Source organism: Hippoglossus stenolepis, chromosome 6, assembly GCF_022539355.2.
Source record: "Hippoglossus stenolepis isolate QCI-W04-F060 chromosome 6, HSTE1.2, whole genome shotgun sequence".
Classification (NCBI taxonomy): Eukaryota; Metazoa; Chordata; class Actinopteri; order Pleuronectiformes; family Pleuronectidae; genus Hippoglossus; species Hippoglossus stenolepis.
The window spans coordinates 17,237,040-17,250,536 of NC_061488.1; the positions used below are offsets into that span (position 1 = coordinate 17,237,040).

Here is a 13,497-nt window from a genome sequence, read left to right on the forward strand (position 1 = left end):
TGTGTTCGCAACAGCTGGAGATTTATGAAATGATTGGACAAGCTATCAGCCACTCCCGCAGAGCTGGAGGAGAGGTGAGTAACAGGTTTCAGTACTATACTAAAATAGAAGACTAATATTATATCAGCACCTTTTCATTTCCCTAGACTGTGGCACTTTATAGATTTTCAGTTTTTTAAGCTAAGCGCAGTTAAAAACTGTGTTACAGGTGTCTATGAAATCAATTTTTGATTGATTTATTTTCCTTTTTTACTTGTTTGTGTATACAGCACTATCAGAACTTCCAGCTGCTTGGAGCCTGGTGCCTTTTAAACAGCCTGTACCTGATTCTTAACCTGAGCCCGACTGCCCTAGCTGATAAAGGGAAGGAGAAAGATCCTCTGGCTGCCCTGCGTGTCCGGGATATTGCTGCTCGCACCAAGGATGGCGCGGGATCGCCTAAACTTGGTCCCGGCAAAGGGTAATTTCCAGTTAATGTGAAATAAATAAATATGATCTTTCTATGCTGTTTTTGTATAAATGAAGCCTCTAAAAGGTCTTCATCTTGTACTGGAGCCCTTGTATCTGGCAGCAAAGTTCTATATTTAAAATTAGACTATTCTAGGTAAAGAGGCTCATTTGCAAATTAAAAGCACCATTTTGTTATTTCCGACATTTAACTTTTGTCACTTTTGAAAATTGATTTGTGGATTTTTGTAAATTCTATTTTTTTTTCTCAAGACACCAAGGGTTTGGAGTTCTGTCCGTTATCCTGGCCAATCACGCCATCAGTCTTTTGACTTCGCTTTTCCAGGACCTGCAAGTTGAGGCTCTCCAACGGGTAAGTAATGCATTTATGTACTTTGTTTAATACATTTACCTTCTCTTTTATAAAATCAATTATTATACCACATTTTTTTAAATAATGTACTTGTGGCCAATATCCATTAAAGCACAATGGTGACTTGTGACCACTATTGTAGAGATTGTTTTGACATAGATTGACATAAACCCTCTGCTGCTGGGGACAATGTGCTTTAACACCATGTTTTTAAAATAACAAGTATTTAGACATGTGTAAGAAAAACCTTTGATGAATCTTGTATTCCTTGATCCCATGTTTCTTATTCCAATCCCTCCATCCCTCTACCTGCAGGGTTGGGCGAGTGACGGGCCACCAGCTGAGCTCAACATCATGGCACAGAGCACTTCCATCCAGAGAGTCCAAAGGCTCATCGACTCTGTGCCCCTGACCAATCTACTCTTCACCCTTCTTTCCACTTCATACAAAAAGGTGCTATCATTTATATCCACATATCTGTATTTAGTGTAATAATGTAATGTTTTAATATTCATGTGCAGTGTTGAAGTGTGATTTGAATTAACACAGGTGACATAAAGTGCAACACAAAATGGATAACAGATGAATAATAGACTTTTTTGCTGCTGTGTTTATTCTCTACAATCAGTTTTTCTAACAAAGTGGTGGCTGATTGACAAAACATGTGAAAAGGTGAATGAAAGATTGCGATGTGTGATCATCTTTTAAGACTGCTGTTGTCTTTGCTGCTATCAGGCCTGTGTTCTCCAGCGACAGAGGAAGGGTTCAGTCAGCAGCGATGCCAGCGCCTCTACAGATTCAAACACCTACTATGAGGATGATTTCAGCAGTACAGAGGAGGATAGCAGTCAAGGTACTTTCTCCCTCTGGATTTACAGTATTACACCACCACTTCAGAAAGCTCCCTTGAAATTGAAAGTTCATGCTAACACATGCACCCACATAGCAGCATTAGGTTGGTCATTGTTTGGACATCAGTTTAACTTGAATCATAAGTGTATGAACACCGATGAAATAAGAAACGGTGCCCCTTTTTTTTCTAAACAGCATTGATAATATGATGACATGAACAATAACTCTAAAGGTCTAGAGAATTAAACATTTTATTCAGAGGGAAAGAAGTATAGGACTTGGATTGTCACAATAGGGCTATTTCGAAGCTGGTCTATTAAATTTTGTTATTAATTTATTTAGATCATCTCATTCTCATAAAAATGTTTTGCAGTCACAAATCATTGAGACGGGTGTTTATTGGGGAATTTAGGTAACGTTTGACAATAAGAAAGGACTTCCTACAGTCCATTTATCCAAACGTGTCATGATCAGTTTTGTAAAATTGTATATTACATCCATAGACTGTTGTGTGTGTGTGTGTGTGTGTGTGTGTGTGTGTGTGTGTGTGTGTGTGTGTGTGTGTGTGTGTGTGTGTGTGTGTGTGTGTGTGTGTGTGTGTGTGTGTGTGTGTGTGTGTGTGTGTGTGTGTGTGTGTGTGTGTGTGAGAGTGTGTGTGAGAGATGTGTGTGATGTGGGATTTTGACCCATGTTGCAGCCACCCACTATGGGGCTGCACTTTTGGGGAGCTGTCATGCCTTCCATCTTTATACACAGTGTATGGTTACATCTAGAAATTTTATATAATAGACCATTAAATGAAGGTATAGTAAAAGCACAATGTAATTTTAGATGTGATGCAGACAAAACTATGTTTTCATCACTTAATGCCTAACCTGACCCGGAAGCCAGTATCCCAACAGCAATGTATCATGCCTTCAAGGTGCCTCAGTTTTCACAGTGTGGCTGCAGGTGCTGTATACAGTCATGTGTGTGTTTGATCTCCAAGGTAGCGTCAGTGTTGAGCTGTATCGGTAAGGTGGTGAAATGCTGTCAGTGGATCAGTCAGTCAGGTTATGGCAGCAGGGAGAAGGATAAACACATTCTCATGCACGCAGATGAGTAAGTAACTTTGTTTGTCCCCCCATCACATGATGACAGTGTAGTTGACAGTGTCTACTATTTCACCAGAGAGAAGACAGGAGAAGACAAGTGCAGCTTGTGTTTCAGGTCAGCAGTTTTCTGTCCTCAGGTCAAAGACTTGGTGTCCACTTCACTGTCCTAGATTCATTTTGTTATTGTTTGTCTCACAATATAGGCTTTGAGCTGTGGTCCTAATAGCTTAGAAAAATGAAAGAGCCACAGGTGAAAAGGCTTTGGCAAAAAAGCTCCTACTCTGAATCATGCTTTGAGTTGTAATTGACTTGAACTAAATTTAAATTCTTTCTGTCGAAGAGGTTCAGCTGTGGCTCAGTGTGGGTCAAAGGATCATACCAGTGGTGTTGACATGTGGGTGCTCATAGTCTTTACAAGCATTAATATCTTTAAAAAAGATGGCAGGCTGCTGAATGGAAAGTCACTGATGACCAACATTTGCATTAATCAACCAAATGTTCTCATGGTATTTTGAGTATAAGATTTCCCAGGTGCCCCTGCCTCATCTTGTAGTTGTTCTGTATAGTCATTGCAAAGAAACTAGCATCAGACATGAGGACCATGAATATTAATGATCTCAACATGATCTCTCTGCAGATGTTTTATTGCAGACCTCAAATACAGATATCTGATAATTTCCTTAAGACAAAAATACTGTAGCACCTACATGGAAACATTGGTATTATTCTTAAATACAACAAATTCAAATTTTATGTGTAAACTATGGGCTTAAACACACTATGCTACGTCTTGCTGTCACCTTGATAGTTATATTTGTATGTTGCATGCAAATGTGAATATCAACCTAAAGTGATATTCTTATAAAACTTAATAGCTGTTTCTTGTTTTTGTTTTTGAATTAATTTGTGTACATTCTTCAACTGACACTGCCTGCAGTCAAATGCTTTTCTGGTCTAATCATAATGTTGGTAAAGTATTTCATTGATTCATATCCATTAAATTGAAATGGTAGCCACCACCCTTGAGGATAAGCTTGATCTGAGGGTCTGAACCCTCAGATCAAGCAACCTGAACCTGGTCGGCTATTTGGGTGGCAAAGGAAGGCGGGGACCTTGCAGGACCAAAAGCTGGCTGTGAGGAGTAACTTATATAATTCAACATCTATGATGGGGAAGGACCTAGGGCTGGTGAGGAGGTCAGGCATTATCTCTTTTTGACTTGACCTGTTCATAGAGAGATGAATAGAGAGACAGATGGGGAGATAGAGACATTAAGAGATGGATATAGAGACAGATAGATGGAGAGATGGATAGAGAGATACACAGATGGATACATGCATAGATACTCACTCACTAACTCACTATTTACTTACTTACATACTTACTTTATTTATTGATCCAGAGTGAAATTTCAGACAGATACTTGATCTTATTGGTACTTTGAGCCTTGTGACATTATACCTTCCAACCATAGCTCCACTCATTTTCAGCCTCATAAGGTGTAAGCTGTCACAGTGATTCAAAACACACCTGTGGGTGTGTCTCATATTTCAGTGTAAATTCTTGGATTCTGTTGGAGCTGCACAGTACAAAAACACTGAGTGCCCATATTAATGATTTTTATGGCATTCTCAGTTAAAACAATAAAAAGTCGATTTCTTCTAAGAAAATTTCTCATAAGATGAAATCGGTTGTATTCTCCTTTAAGTGGATATTCACCAACAAAACATCAGTTTATGTTCACTCTTTTACTGCAGTGTTTGCCTCTTGTCCACCACCTGCACTGTGTTGTAGGTGTCATGAACTCGTTTGAAGCTTTTTACATTTTGCCTGTTTGATGACACCGCTACCACGCCACACATATCTTGTTAGTCTTTGCCAGTTTCTCATCTCCACTCTAAGAAATTCATATGTCTTATTTCGACTCTCTTGTTATAGATGATGACAGTGAACCCATCTTGGGACTTTGGTTTGAAGAGACCATTTCACCCACCAAAGACAAAGTAGCTCCCCCACCGCCGCCTCCACCCCCACCACTGGAGATCTCTCCCAGACTGAAGAGCCCCAGCAAGCAGAATCCCAGTGAGAATGGCAACATCTTAGCTGGGCGTAAAGACCCAGAGCTGGTGAGGATTCATTTGTGTGCATCTGACAATATCCTGAATCAATCTGCTGCAAGTCCATATTAAACAGTACACGTATTATTATTATTTTTTATGCTAGCATACCTGTCATTAGAAATGGCTTATCCAGGTATTTATATTTAAATATGTGACAGCACTAGCAACCCCTATTTGTTTTTTCTTGTAGTTCCTCAGTTTGGCCTCCAGCATTTTGAACTTCATCACCACCTCGATGCTCAAGTCCAGGAACAACTTCATCCGCAACTACCTGAGTGTGTCTCTTACAGAGCAGCACATGGCTACACTAGCCAGTATCATCAAAGACGTGGACAAAGATGTAAAAGGTTCGACTGAAGAAAATCACAGATTGTCTATCATACAAATAATATCACATTTTTACCCTAAATTTCCCCCCTGGTCTTGTAGCCAGTGATTGCTGTACCCCATGCACTCCACTAGGTCTAATGCATGTTTTTTTCTATACAGGCTCCTCAGATGAAGTGTTTTCTTTAGCACTGTATCACTTCAACCACACTCTGGTGACATCAGATCTTCCATCCCCTGCCTTGCAGGTAAGAGGAATACCAAGTTATTTACCAATCACTTGACAGAAAAGGAGACTTTTGACCAAACTGCTACGATGAACTACAATGTAGTAATAATGAGAAATTGTTATTCAGTGCCCTCATCTTATTATTGTACCTCTTGTCCTTCCCAGAGCACTCTTCTCCAGCAGTTAGGTGTTGCACCCTTTTCGGAGGGTCCCTGGCCTCTGTACATTCATCCACAATCATTATCAGTCCTCTCCAGACTTCTCCTCATATGGCAGCACAAAGCCAGTTTGCAAGGGGAACCAGATGTGCCTGAATGTATGAAAGTCTGGGAAAGGTATGGCAACCATCGTGTCTGGCTGTTACGTGCCGTGGTTTCTATTCAATTAGTTTTGTTGCTAACTTCTCGAGCTGTTTTACTTTTTGTACCAATAAGTTCATTAAACAACTTGAGCTCATAAACAATGTACTGCTTCACTTTCACATCCAGGTTAAGTTACAAGACTTTAGGCTTTAGTGTGAAATGGCATTTAGTGTGAACTACCAGTGAGCTATAGCTTGTAAAACCACACCTGATTTCTAGTACTGCGTAGACTATGTATTACTTAAAGAATATTCTATCTTACACTCTCAAATTTTTTCTCCTTTCTGCTACATTTTACTTTTCTGCCGTCAGGTTTTTGGGAACATTGAAGCAACACACCATCCAGGGTTCAGTTCAGGGTGAAGACGACCTTAATGTGGAGCACCTCCAGCTCCTACTGCTCCTTTTCCATAATCTGTCAGAGCGCGGGCGGCGGTCGGTCCTCACCCAGGTCACCCAGGCCATCACTGAGGTGGCACAGGGCAGAGAGTCTCAACTGAAGGCTGTGCCCCTCAACCTGGCGCGCCTGCTGCTGGTTTTTGACTACCTGCTGCGCCATTACTCCAAGGCTCCAGTGTACCTTTTCGAACAGGTTAATGCTCATTTTCTATTCGTCAACGTCTTGTCCTGATAGTGAATTGCACAGATAATGCTTGGATGTATGTATTCGATAGGTATATTTGTGACTTGATTTTTAGCTTAAACAAGTAAAATACCACACAGAAAATACACTGATTCAATAATTAACTAATCCATAGCAAACTAAAAGAACCTGTTGCTTTGGCAAGTTGCTTTGGCTTAGCTTCTGTTTTCACCTCTTGATGGTAACACAGTCAGATCTGTAGTTTTCCAGATTTGATAAATTGTTGTTTTGAGTGCTTTTGATTACATTAGTTACAATATGACAGCCAAAAGTTTGTGTATAGGACTATGATGACGGGAAATTTTGCTTCTCTTCTCCATGAATATTTATAGGTGCAGTACAACCTCCTAACTCCACCATCCACTGGGCCTAGTTCTGTTCAGGACGGCAAACGCAGCGGTCTCCCACTTTACTATGGGTTCAAAGAGGTGGAGGAGAACTGGGCTAAACATTGTTCAGGAGGTAAAACCATTGAAGGAATTTTACTTTTTTAGTCACTGGCAAGAACATGTCACCATCTACAAAAACTCAGAAGCTACTTGGACCAGTTAATGCTTGCTACATTTTTTTATTATAAGTATTATCTGAGTGCTGGTTGTCTACCCACCAACTGGTAGAATAGAAAAACTTAATTAGCCATAGCGATTGCCAGTATTTACATGGCTGGCAACTACTCTCTTACCCAAACCTATTTTCATGCTGTCTGTGATCTTCTCTTCTGTGATCATCTACTTATCTGTGAAGAGGATGCTGGTGTTTTTATTGGTGTTAGATGAGAAAATAACATTTTCATGTATTTAATCCATTTTTAGATTCAAATGTTCAGCCCAAATTCTACTGCGTTCTGTCCCCTGAGGCGTCTGAAGATGATATCAGCAGACTAGATGGCAAGGTAAGAACTTTGTAATGGTATTCATTCAGGTGTGTGTGTGTATGTGTGTGCGTGGTGTGTGTTACACCGCTCCCATATTATCATAAAAGATCGTTTACATATTTGTTGTACCAAAGTTTCATTAGACCACATAGATTCAACAGCAAGAAAATACATGATGCAGGCACAAATGCACTGATTCAATTGCAGCACCACATGCCTTATGTATACATTTTGTTAATGCTTTATTTTGTGCACTATTGACCTTCTTTCTCATGAAAGTATTGATATATGCTATGAATTAATCAGAAGGAAGAAAGTATGTGTGCATGGCAACAGGGTGGGAAGCAACAATTGTTTATTGCTTAAAAACACAATGTGAGCATGATATATAAATATGAAATCTATCCCTGTTCCTCACTGTGTTCAAACTCCATCATTTTCAAAGGTCTTTCCAAAGCTGTTCGGTGGAGCAGTAAAATATGAAGAACTGTATGGGTGGCTCATCTCACTCCTGGCAGCAGGGTCCCAGTTTGACACAGCAAGAAGACAGGAGAACAAGCCCATCTCTCCTATGGTGAGAGCACTCCATATGAACAAACCACTAACTGTGCCAACAGTGTAAACAAGCTCATGACACAGGTGGCATCACAGGTTTTTCCAAACAGATGTAAACAGATTTAATGAGCCATTCGCAGTTTCACTGTACCGGCTGTGTGTACTTAGACTTGCATGGCTTAATCTTTGAGACAAGCATTTGCTACTGGCAGGATTAAGCCCTGTTCACACTGAAACTGTGTGAAACTGTGCTTCATGCTTCTAGCCCTTTGTGGCGGCACCTTTTTAAGTCAATTAGTCAGTTTTTGAATGTGCTTCAAATAAAAGCATTGCAGTGTTTTGATTTTGAAAGCTTTTTATTACCACAACCATTAGAAAGTTTATCAATTGAAGCTGAACAGCAGCAGACTTCAGCTCTGACAGCAGCTAAGTGCGGTTTGTTTAACAGTGTACGTTGATTTTCCTCATCACAGGAGGCCTGCTCCCTTCAGTACTACTTCCTAGTGCTGTGGAGGATCCTGGGGGTTTTACCTCCCTCAGAAGCCTACATGGAGCAGCTAAAGTCTGGGTGTAGCGATCCCAGTGAGAGTGACATCCTACATACACTGCGATGGTCCTCACGTCTCAGAGTATCTACCTACGTGAACTGGATCAAGGTCTGTTGACAGCTTATAAATATATTTTTGATCTACAAAATATATTATTTTACTTTGTTTCATGGCCAGTTTCATGATATTAACTTGTTTTTTTTTAAATAAATTTGTTGAAACTGGATGGGATGAATATTAGCATTTTTGAATCTGTGATTGCAAATCTACACTATATCCTGTACACCTGTCCTCTGTCCTCTAATGTAATGTGTTTAATCCTTTTTCATTGTAATTTTGATGTCTGACTATATCTATGCCATCACTGACAGGAACACTTGGTGAAGCAGGGAATGAAAGCAGACCAAGCAGCCTCACTAGTTGAGATGACATCTGCTAAGTGCAGTACCGTTAAATATGATGTGGAGCTAGCAGAAGAGTACATTGCCAGACAGGTAATGAATACAATGTAGTTACTGATGTGTGTGTCAACTGTTCTTCAAAGTTTTTGAATTTCAGTCTTTGACGACTTTATTCCGTTGCAGATTTCCACTTTCTCCAGTGTGGACCCGAACTCCATTCTTCCACTTCATCAGTTACCCTCTCTACAAGCCATCTATACACTGGACGCTGTCATCTCTAAAGTCCAGGTTTCCTTAGATGAACATATGTCCAAGGTTGCCATTGAAGCAGATACCAACAAGTCTTCTGAGATCACAAAGAACCTGTTGCCTGCCACGCTACAGCTCACTGACGTTTACACAGCCTTCACAAGGTGAGAATGACAAACAATTGTCTGCATATAAACAAACATTAGAACAGCCTGACAATCATTGATGTACAATAAAATGAAAAGTACCAAGTGGAGCTCCTTTCCTGTTTTTCATCTCTGTTTTTAAGGATTTTATTTCAAATATTTATAATAGGAACTATGGAGTACATGATTCCATGGACTTGTTCAATTTAAACCTGGACTTTTTTCCTCCTTTTTGCTTTCTTTTTTTAATTTCATCACTTACATTTTGCAAGCAGCACCACATTGTAATACAACCATCAGGCCAAACTATTTTCAAAATTTTAAATCCAATAGGCAACTAAATGTGTATTAATCATGTAATTTCAAAGAGTTAAACCTTTAAACCTAAAACATATCTGTTTTGGAAAAGTAAGGAAATCATCCATCTGTTTGGAAATCTCTTAACCTAATCGAATAATCAAACCATGTCCAGGTCTTACCTGCTGATGAACATCCCAGAGGAAGGCGAGAACAAGCTGACGGATGCAAAGCTCCAAGGTTATGCTGCAGTTCTGTCTATTGGCTCTACTCGCTGCAAAGCCAACATTCTGGGTATGTGGAAGAATCACTCAAGAATAAATTTGTTGAACGGAACATAAGCTTTCACAACTTTCCCGTAAACTCACTGTTTTAACCCGAACTATTCAAATTAAACTTTACAGGTCAGAGCATTATGCAGAACTTGCCATCAGCAGTCCAGACAATATGTGAGACTTGGAACAACATCCACACCAATGAATTCCCCAACATTGGCTCATGGGTACGTGACTGAAGATGATGCTTTTAGCTCTGTTTAACTTCTTCCATCTTTGTTAACACCTTAATATAGGAAATAGTAAATTTACCCACTATTTATTTCCCCCTGCATTTAAAAAATAAAATAAGGAGGTATTAAGCCATTCAAAATGAATTTGTCTTGAAGGATGATGCATTTAATGTTTCTGTACCACTCAATCGTATTTTAATCCTCTGACTGAAAAGATACCCACAAAATGAGTCTTCACAATAGGCTATTGGCTCTGGCTAATTCATGCTCAGATTACTTGTGTTCTTTCAATATTTTTGTGTTTGTCATTTTATTTATTCATTTATTTGATTCAATATCTAATTTATTTCATATCTAGTTGAATTTAATATTGTATGTTCATTTTTAATTATAGATTTCACTGAGCTATTAAATACCTTTTTAAAGCAACTAATATAAATCAAGATAAAAGTAATTGTATCAGCATTGGTTAGAGTAATAACCTGAATTGTTCTCTTTCTCAGCGAAATGCATTTGCCAATGATACCATTCCATCAGAGAGTTACATCAGTGCTATCCAAGCAGCTCACCTGGGCACACTGAGTTGTCAGTCCTTGCCTCTGGCCTCTTCTCTTAAACACATCTTACTCTCGCTGGTTCGCCTCACTGGGGACCTCATTGTGTAAGTCTTTGTCCATTCTCGTTTGAAATCAGAATCCTTTAACATGTACCAAAATCCATGTGATGAATAAAGTTAATTGATATGATTTTGCTGCATGTTTGTCTCCCCAGCACAGAGGAGCTGAATCCATCGCAGGCTGTGCGCAGTCTGCTGCCCCTCCTCCTGGAGAGCAGCACAGAGAGTGTGGCTGAGATTAGTAGCACATCACTGGAGCGCATCCTCGGCCCATCAGAATCAGACGCCTTTTTAGCTCGCATCTATGAGCGTTTGGTGACTGGGTGTTACAACATCATTGCCAATCACTCAGACCCTAGCAGGTATAGCTTGTTAAACCTGAATTAAAGGACCAGTGTGTAGGATTGAAGGGGGTTTGGGCAGAAATTGAATATAATGTCCCTAATTATCAATTCTAATCGACTGAACCTAAGAATGAATGTGTTTTTGTTAGTTTAGAATGCATCCTGTACTGTATGTGCATAGGGAGCGTGTCCTCCTTCATGGAGTCCGCCATGTTATACCTTCAAGTTTCCACGGTAGCCTACAACAAGCAAACACAACACTGGCTCTTGGGTCTTTCACATTTTTATGTTACCTGAAGGCCACTGTAGGTCCTACATGCATGGAAGGGTGAGGGGTATTCACCTGTTTGCGTTCTGCGATCAACCACTAGATGCTACATCCTACACACTGGTCTTTTAAACTACACATTTGTAATCATAACTCTTTGTTGTCTGATATTGGTGTTGGAGGTGACTGTACGCACTGAGAATAATGCATCATTGTGTGGCTCTTTGTAGCTTTTAGCTCACTTTTTTTGTTTACATGCTTCTACATTTATTGTTTGTGTTTTTCTAGTGGTTTGGATGAGTCTGTTCTAGAGGAATGCCTTCAGTATCTTGAAAAACAGCTTGAGAGCATTCAAGTCCGCAAGGCCATGGAAGAGTTCTTCTCATTCAGGTATCTGCTCATCTGATAATTCATGAAGCATTATTACACATTTATACATGTACCATAATAATTTTGTGCTCTTAATTTTTTCAGTGGTGAGCTTGTCCAGATTATGATGGCAACAGCCAATGAAAGCCTGTCAGCGAAGTTCTGCAACAGGGTGCTAAAGTTCTTCACCAAGCTTTTCCAGCTCAGTAAGTCTATTGTCGTCAACTAATTTTAATCAAGAAAAGTACTCAAAAGGCTTGTGTTGATGGTAGAAAGAAATGGGCGTGGTATCCAACACACACTTAAATTGTTGTGTCAAAAATCAGAAATCATGACATCGGCAACCTGCAGATGCATTGGATGTCTCTATAAACCTAAATCTCATGATCGTTCTGTCGTTTCCAGCGGAGAAGAGCCCAAACCCCAGCCTGTTGTGTCTGTGTGGCTCCCTGGCCCAGCTGGCCTGTGTGGAGCCCTCTCGTCTGCAGGCCTGGCTGACACGCATGACGGCTGCGCCACCAAAGGACTCAGAGCAACTGGAAATAGTGCAGGAAAACCGACAGCTTCTGCAAGTGCTCACCACTCATATTGTACGCGACAACAGCCAGGTGGGAGAGGGAGTGTGCACCGTCCTCCTCAGCACGCTCATTCCCATGGCAACAGACATGCTGGCCCATGGAGATGGTACAGGCTTTCCCGAGCTCATGGTCATAATGGCCACTCTTGCCAGTGCTGGGCAGGGGGCCGGCCACCTGCAACTACACAGGGCAGCTATCGACTGGCTGACCAGATGGTAAGAAATCAGTTTCACAGACACGCAGATTGAATTTACATCAGGGAACTGCCTGCTTATTTTCAGCATCAGTACTCAATTTTAAGTCACCAGAAAAATTGCTTGGTAATAGGACATAAATATTTATGGATCGTCTTTTGCATTAATTGACCTTACTCCTTAACCATGATCATGCAGAGTTAGGATTTACATTTTCAAATATATATATTTAGATTGCTTTATGTTTTCTCTGCAGCAAAAAGTATTTGACACAGAAGAATGTGGTGGAAAAAGTGAGCACAAACGTGTCCCAAGGAAAGGTAAGTTTTTATAGTTATCAGTATATTGCACCCCTTTTATAAATATTTGTATCTCCATCCAGGTGTAGTGGTGCTTAAACACTAAACTTACTTGTTTTCCTTTTAACTTATCTAAATGGAGGCTTTAGCTTTTTCTCCATCTCTGTCGTGATTTGAACCTGTGCCTTTATTTCAGCACGCAAGCATGCTGGAGTGCTCATGCCATATCATCTCCTATCTGGCTGATGTGATGAATGCCTTGCGTCAGAGCAGTGGACAAGGCACCTCAGCACTGCTGATGGAGGGAGAAGAGAAGGCCATGGAAGTGGACTCAGACTGGGTGGAGGAGCTTGCCGTGGAAGAGGATGATTCCCAGGCAGAGGACTCTGTGAGAAACCATCTGTTTAAATCTGTCCTCTTCAAACAGGGTCATGTTTTATATATTTGCAGTAAAGTGTAAAGAATATTTATTAAGACTACAACAGAAAAAACATTTATGCAGGGTTGGCCAAGTTTACCCGTTGTAATTCCAAAATTTTGTTTTTTTAATCAGGAAATAGAAAAAAGTTACTTTAAACCAGTTAAATACCACTTGTCCCAGAAAACTTGTTGAGTAATAATTTTTATGCTGTGGTGCACAGTATGTTTTGGCTATTAGTGTAGCTCAGGGACATTGCCCGGTACAGAAAAAATGACAAGACCATAACAAGACATTCAGATGCCAGGAATTATCTCCTACTTTAAAAGAAAATGTTAAGTAAAATTATTTGAATTGGTTTATACATTTTAAGGAAGCAACTCTGT

General features: G+C 40.1%; 1 protein-coding gene across 7 annotated transcripts in view; it reads left to right on the forward strand.

Moving 5' to 3' along the window:
• The window catches only part of ubr4 (ubiquitin protein ligase E3 component n-recognin 4), a 47,387-nt gene that overhangs the window by 5,618 nt on the left and 28,272 nt on the right, over window positions 1–13,497 (forward strand). For 4 of the 7 annotated variants that reach the window (XM_035160353.2, XM_035160354.2, XM_035160355.2 and 1 more), the window contains exons 10-35: window positions 15–74; window positions 270–460; window positions 721–820; window positions 1,136–1,273; window positions 1,556–1,673; window positions 2,843–2,881; window positions 4,705–4,892; window positions 5,077–5,233; window positions 5,376–5,461; window positions 5,608–5,777; window positions 6,117–6,396; window positions 6,780–6,909; window positions 7,260–7,339; window positions 7,767–7,895; window positions 8,350–8,532; window positions 8,796–8,918; window positions 9,009–9,238; window positions 9,693–9,811; window positions 9,922–10,019; window positions 10,529–10,686; window positions 10,797–11,003; window positions 11,542–11,643; window positions 11,728–11,828; window positions 12,028–12,415; window positions 12,651–12,714; window positions 12,890–13,081. In XM_035160353.2, the coding sequence (XP_035016244.1) occupies window positions 15–74; window positions 270–460; window positions 721–820; window positions 1,136–1,273; window positions 1,556–1,673; window positions 2,843–2,881; window positions 4,705–4,892; window positions 5,077–5,233; window positions 5,376–5,461; window positions 5,608–5,777; window positions 6,117–6,396; window positions 6,780–6,909; window positions 7,260–7,339; window positions 7,767–7,895; window positions 8,350–8,532; window positions 8,796–8,918; window positions 9,009–9,238; window positions 9,693–9,811; window positions 9,922–10,019; window positions 10,529–10,686; window positions 10,797–11,003; window positions 11,542–11,643; window positions 11,728–11,828; window positions 12,028–12,415; window positions 12,651–12,714; window positions 12,890–13,081 (3,831 nt within the window). The remainder of the gene's footprint in view (window positions 1–14; window positions 75–269; window positions 461–720; window positions 821–1,135; window positions 1,274–1,555; window positions 1,674–2,842; window positions 2,882–4,704; window positions 4,893–5,076; window positions 5,234–5,375; window positions 5,462–5,607; window positions 5,778–6,116; window positions 6,397–6,779; window positions 6,910–7,259; window positions 7,340–7,766; window positions 7,896–8,349; window positions 8,533–8,795; window positions 8,919–9,008; window positions 9,239–9,692; window positions 9,812–9,921; window positions 10,020–10,528; window positions 10,687–10,796; window positions 11,004–11,541; window positions 11,644–11,727; window positions 11,829–12,027; window positions 12,416–12,650; window positions 12,715–12,889; window positions 13,082–13,497) is intronic. The other 3 variants (XM_035160356.2, XM_035160359.2, XM_035160360.2) reach the window with 1 other exon arrangement.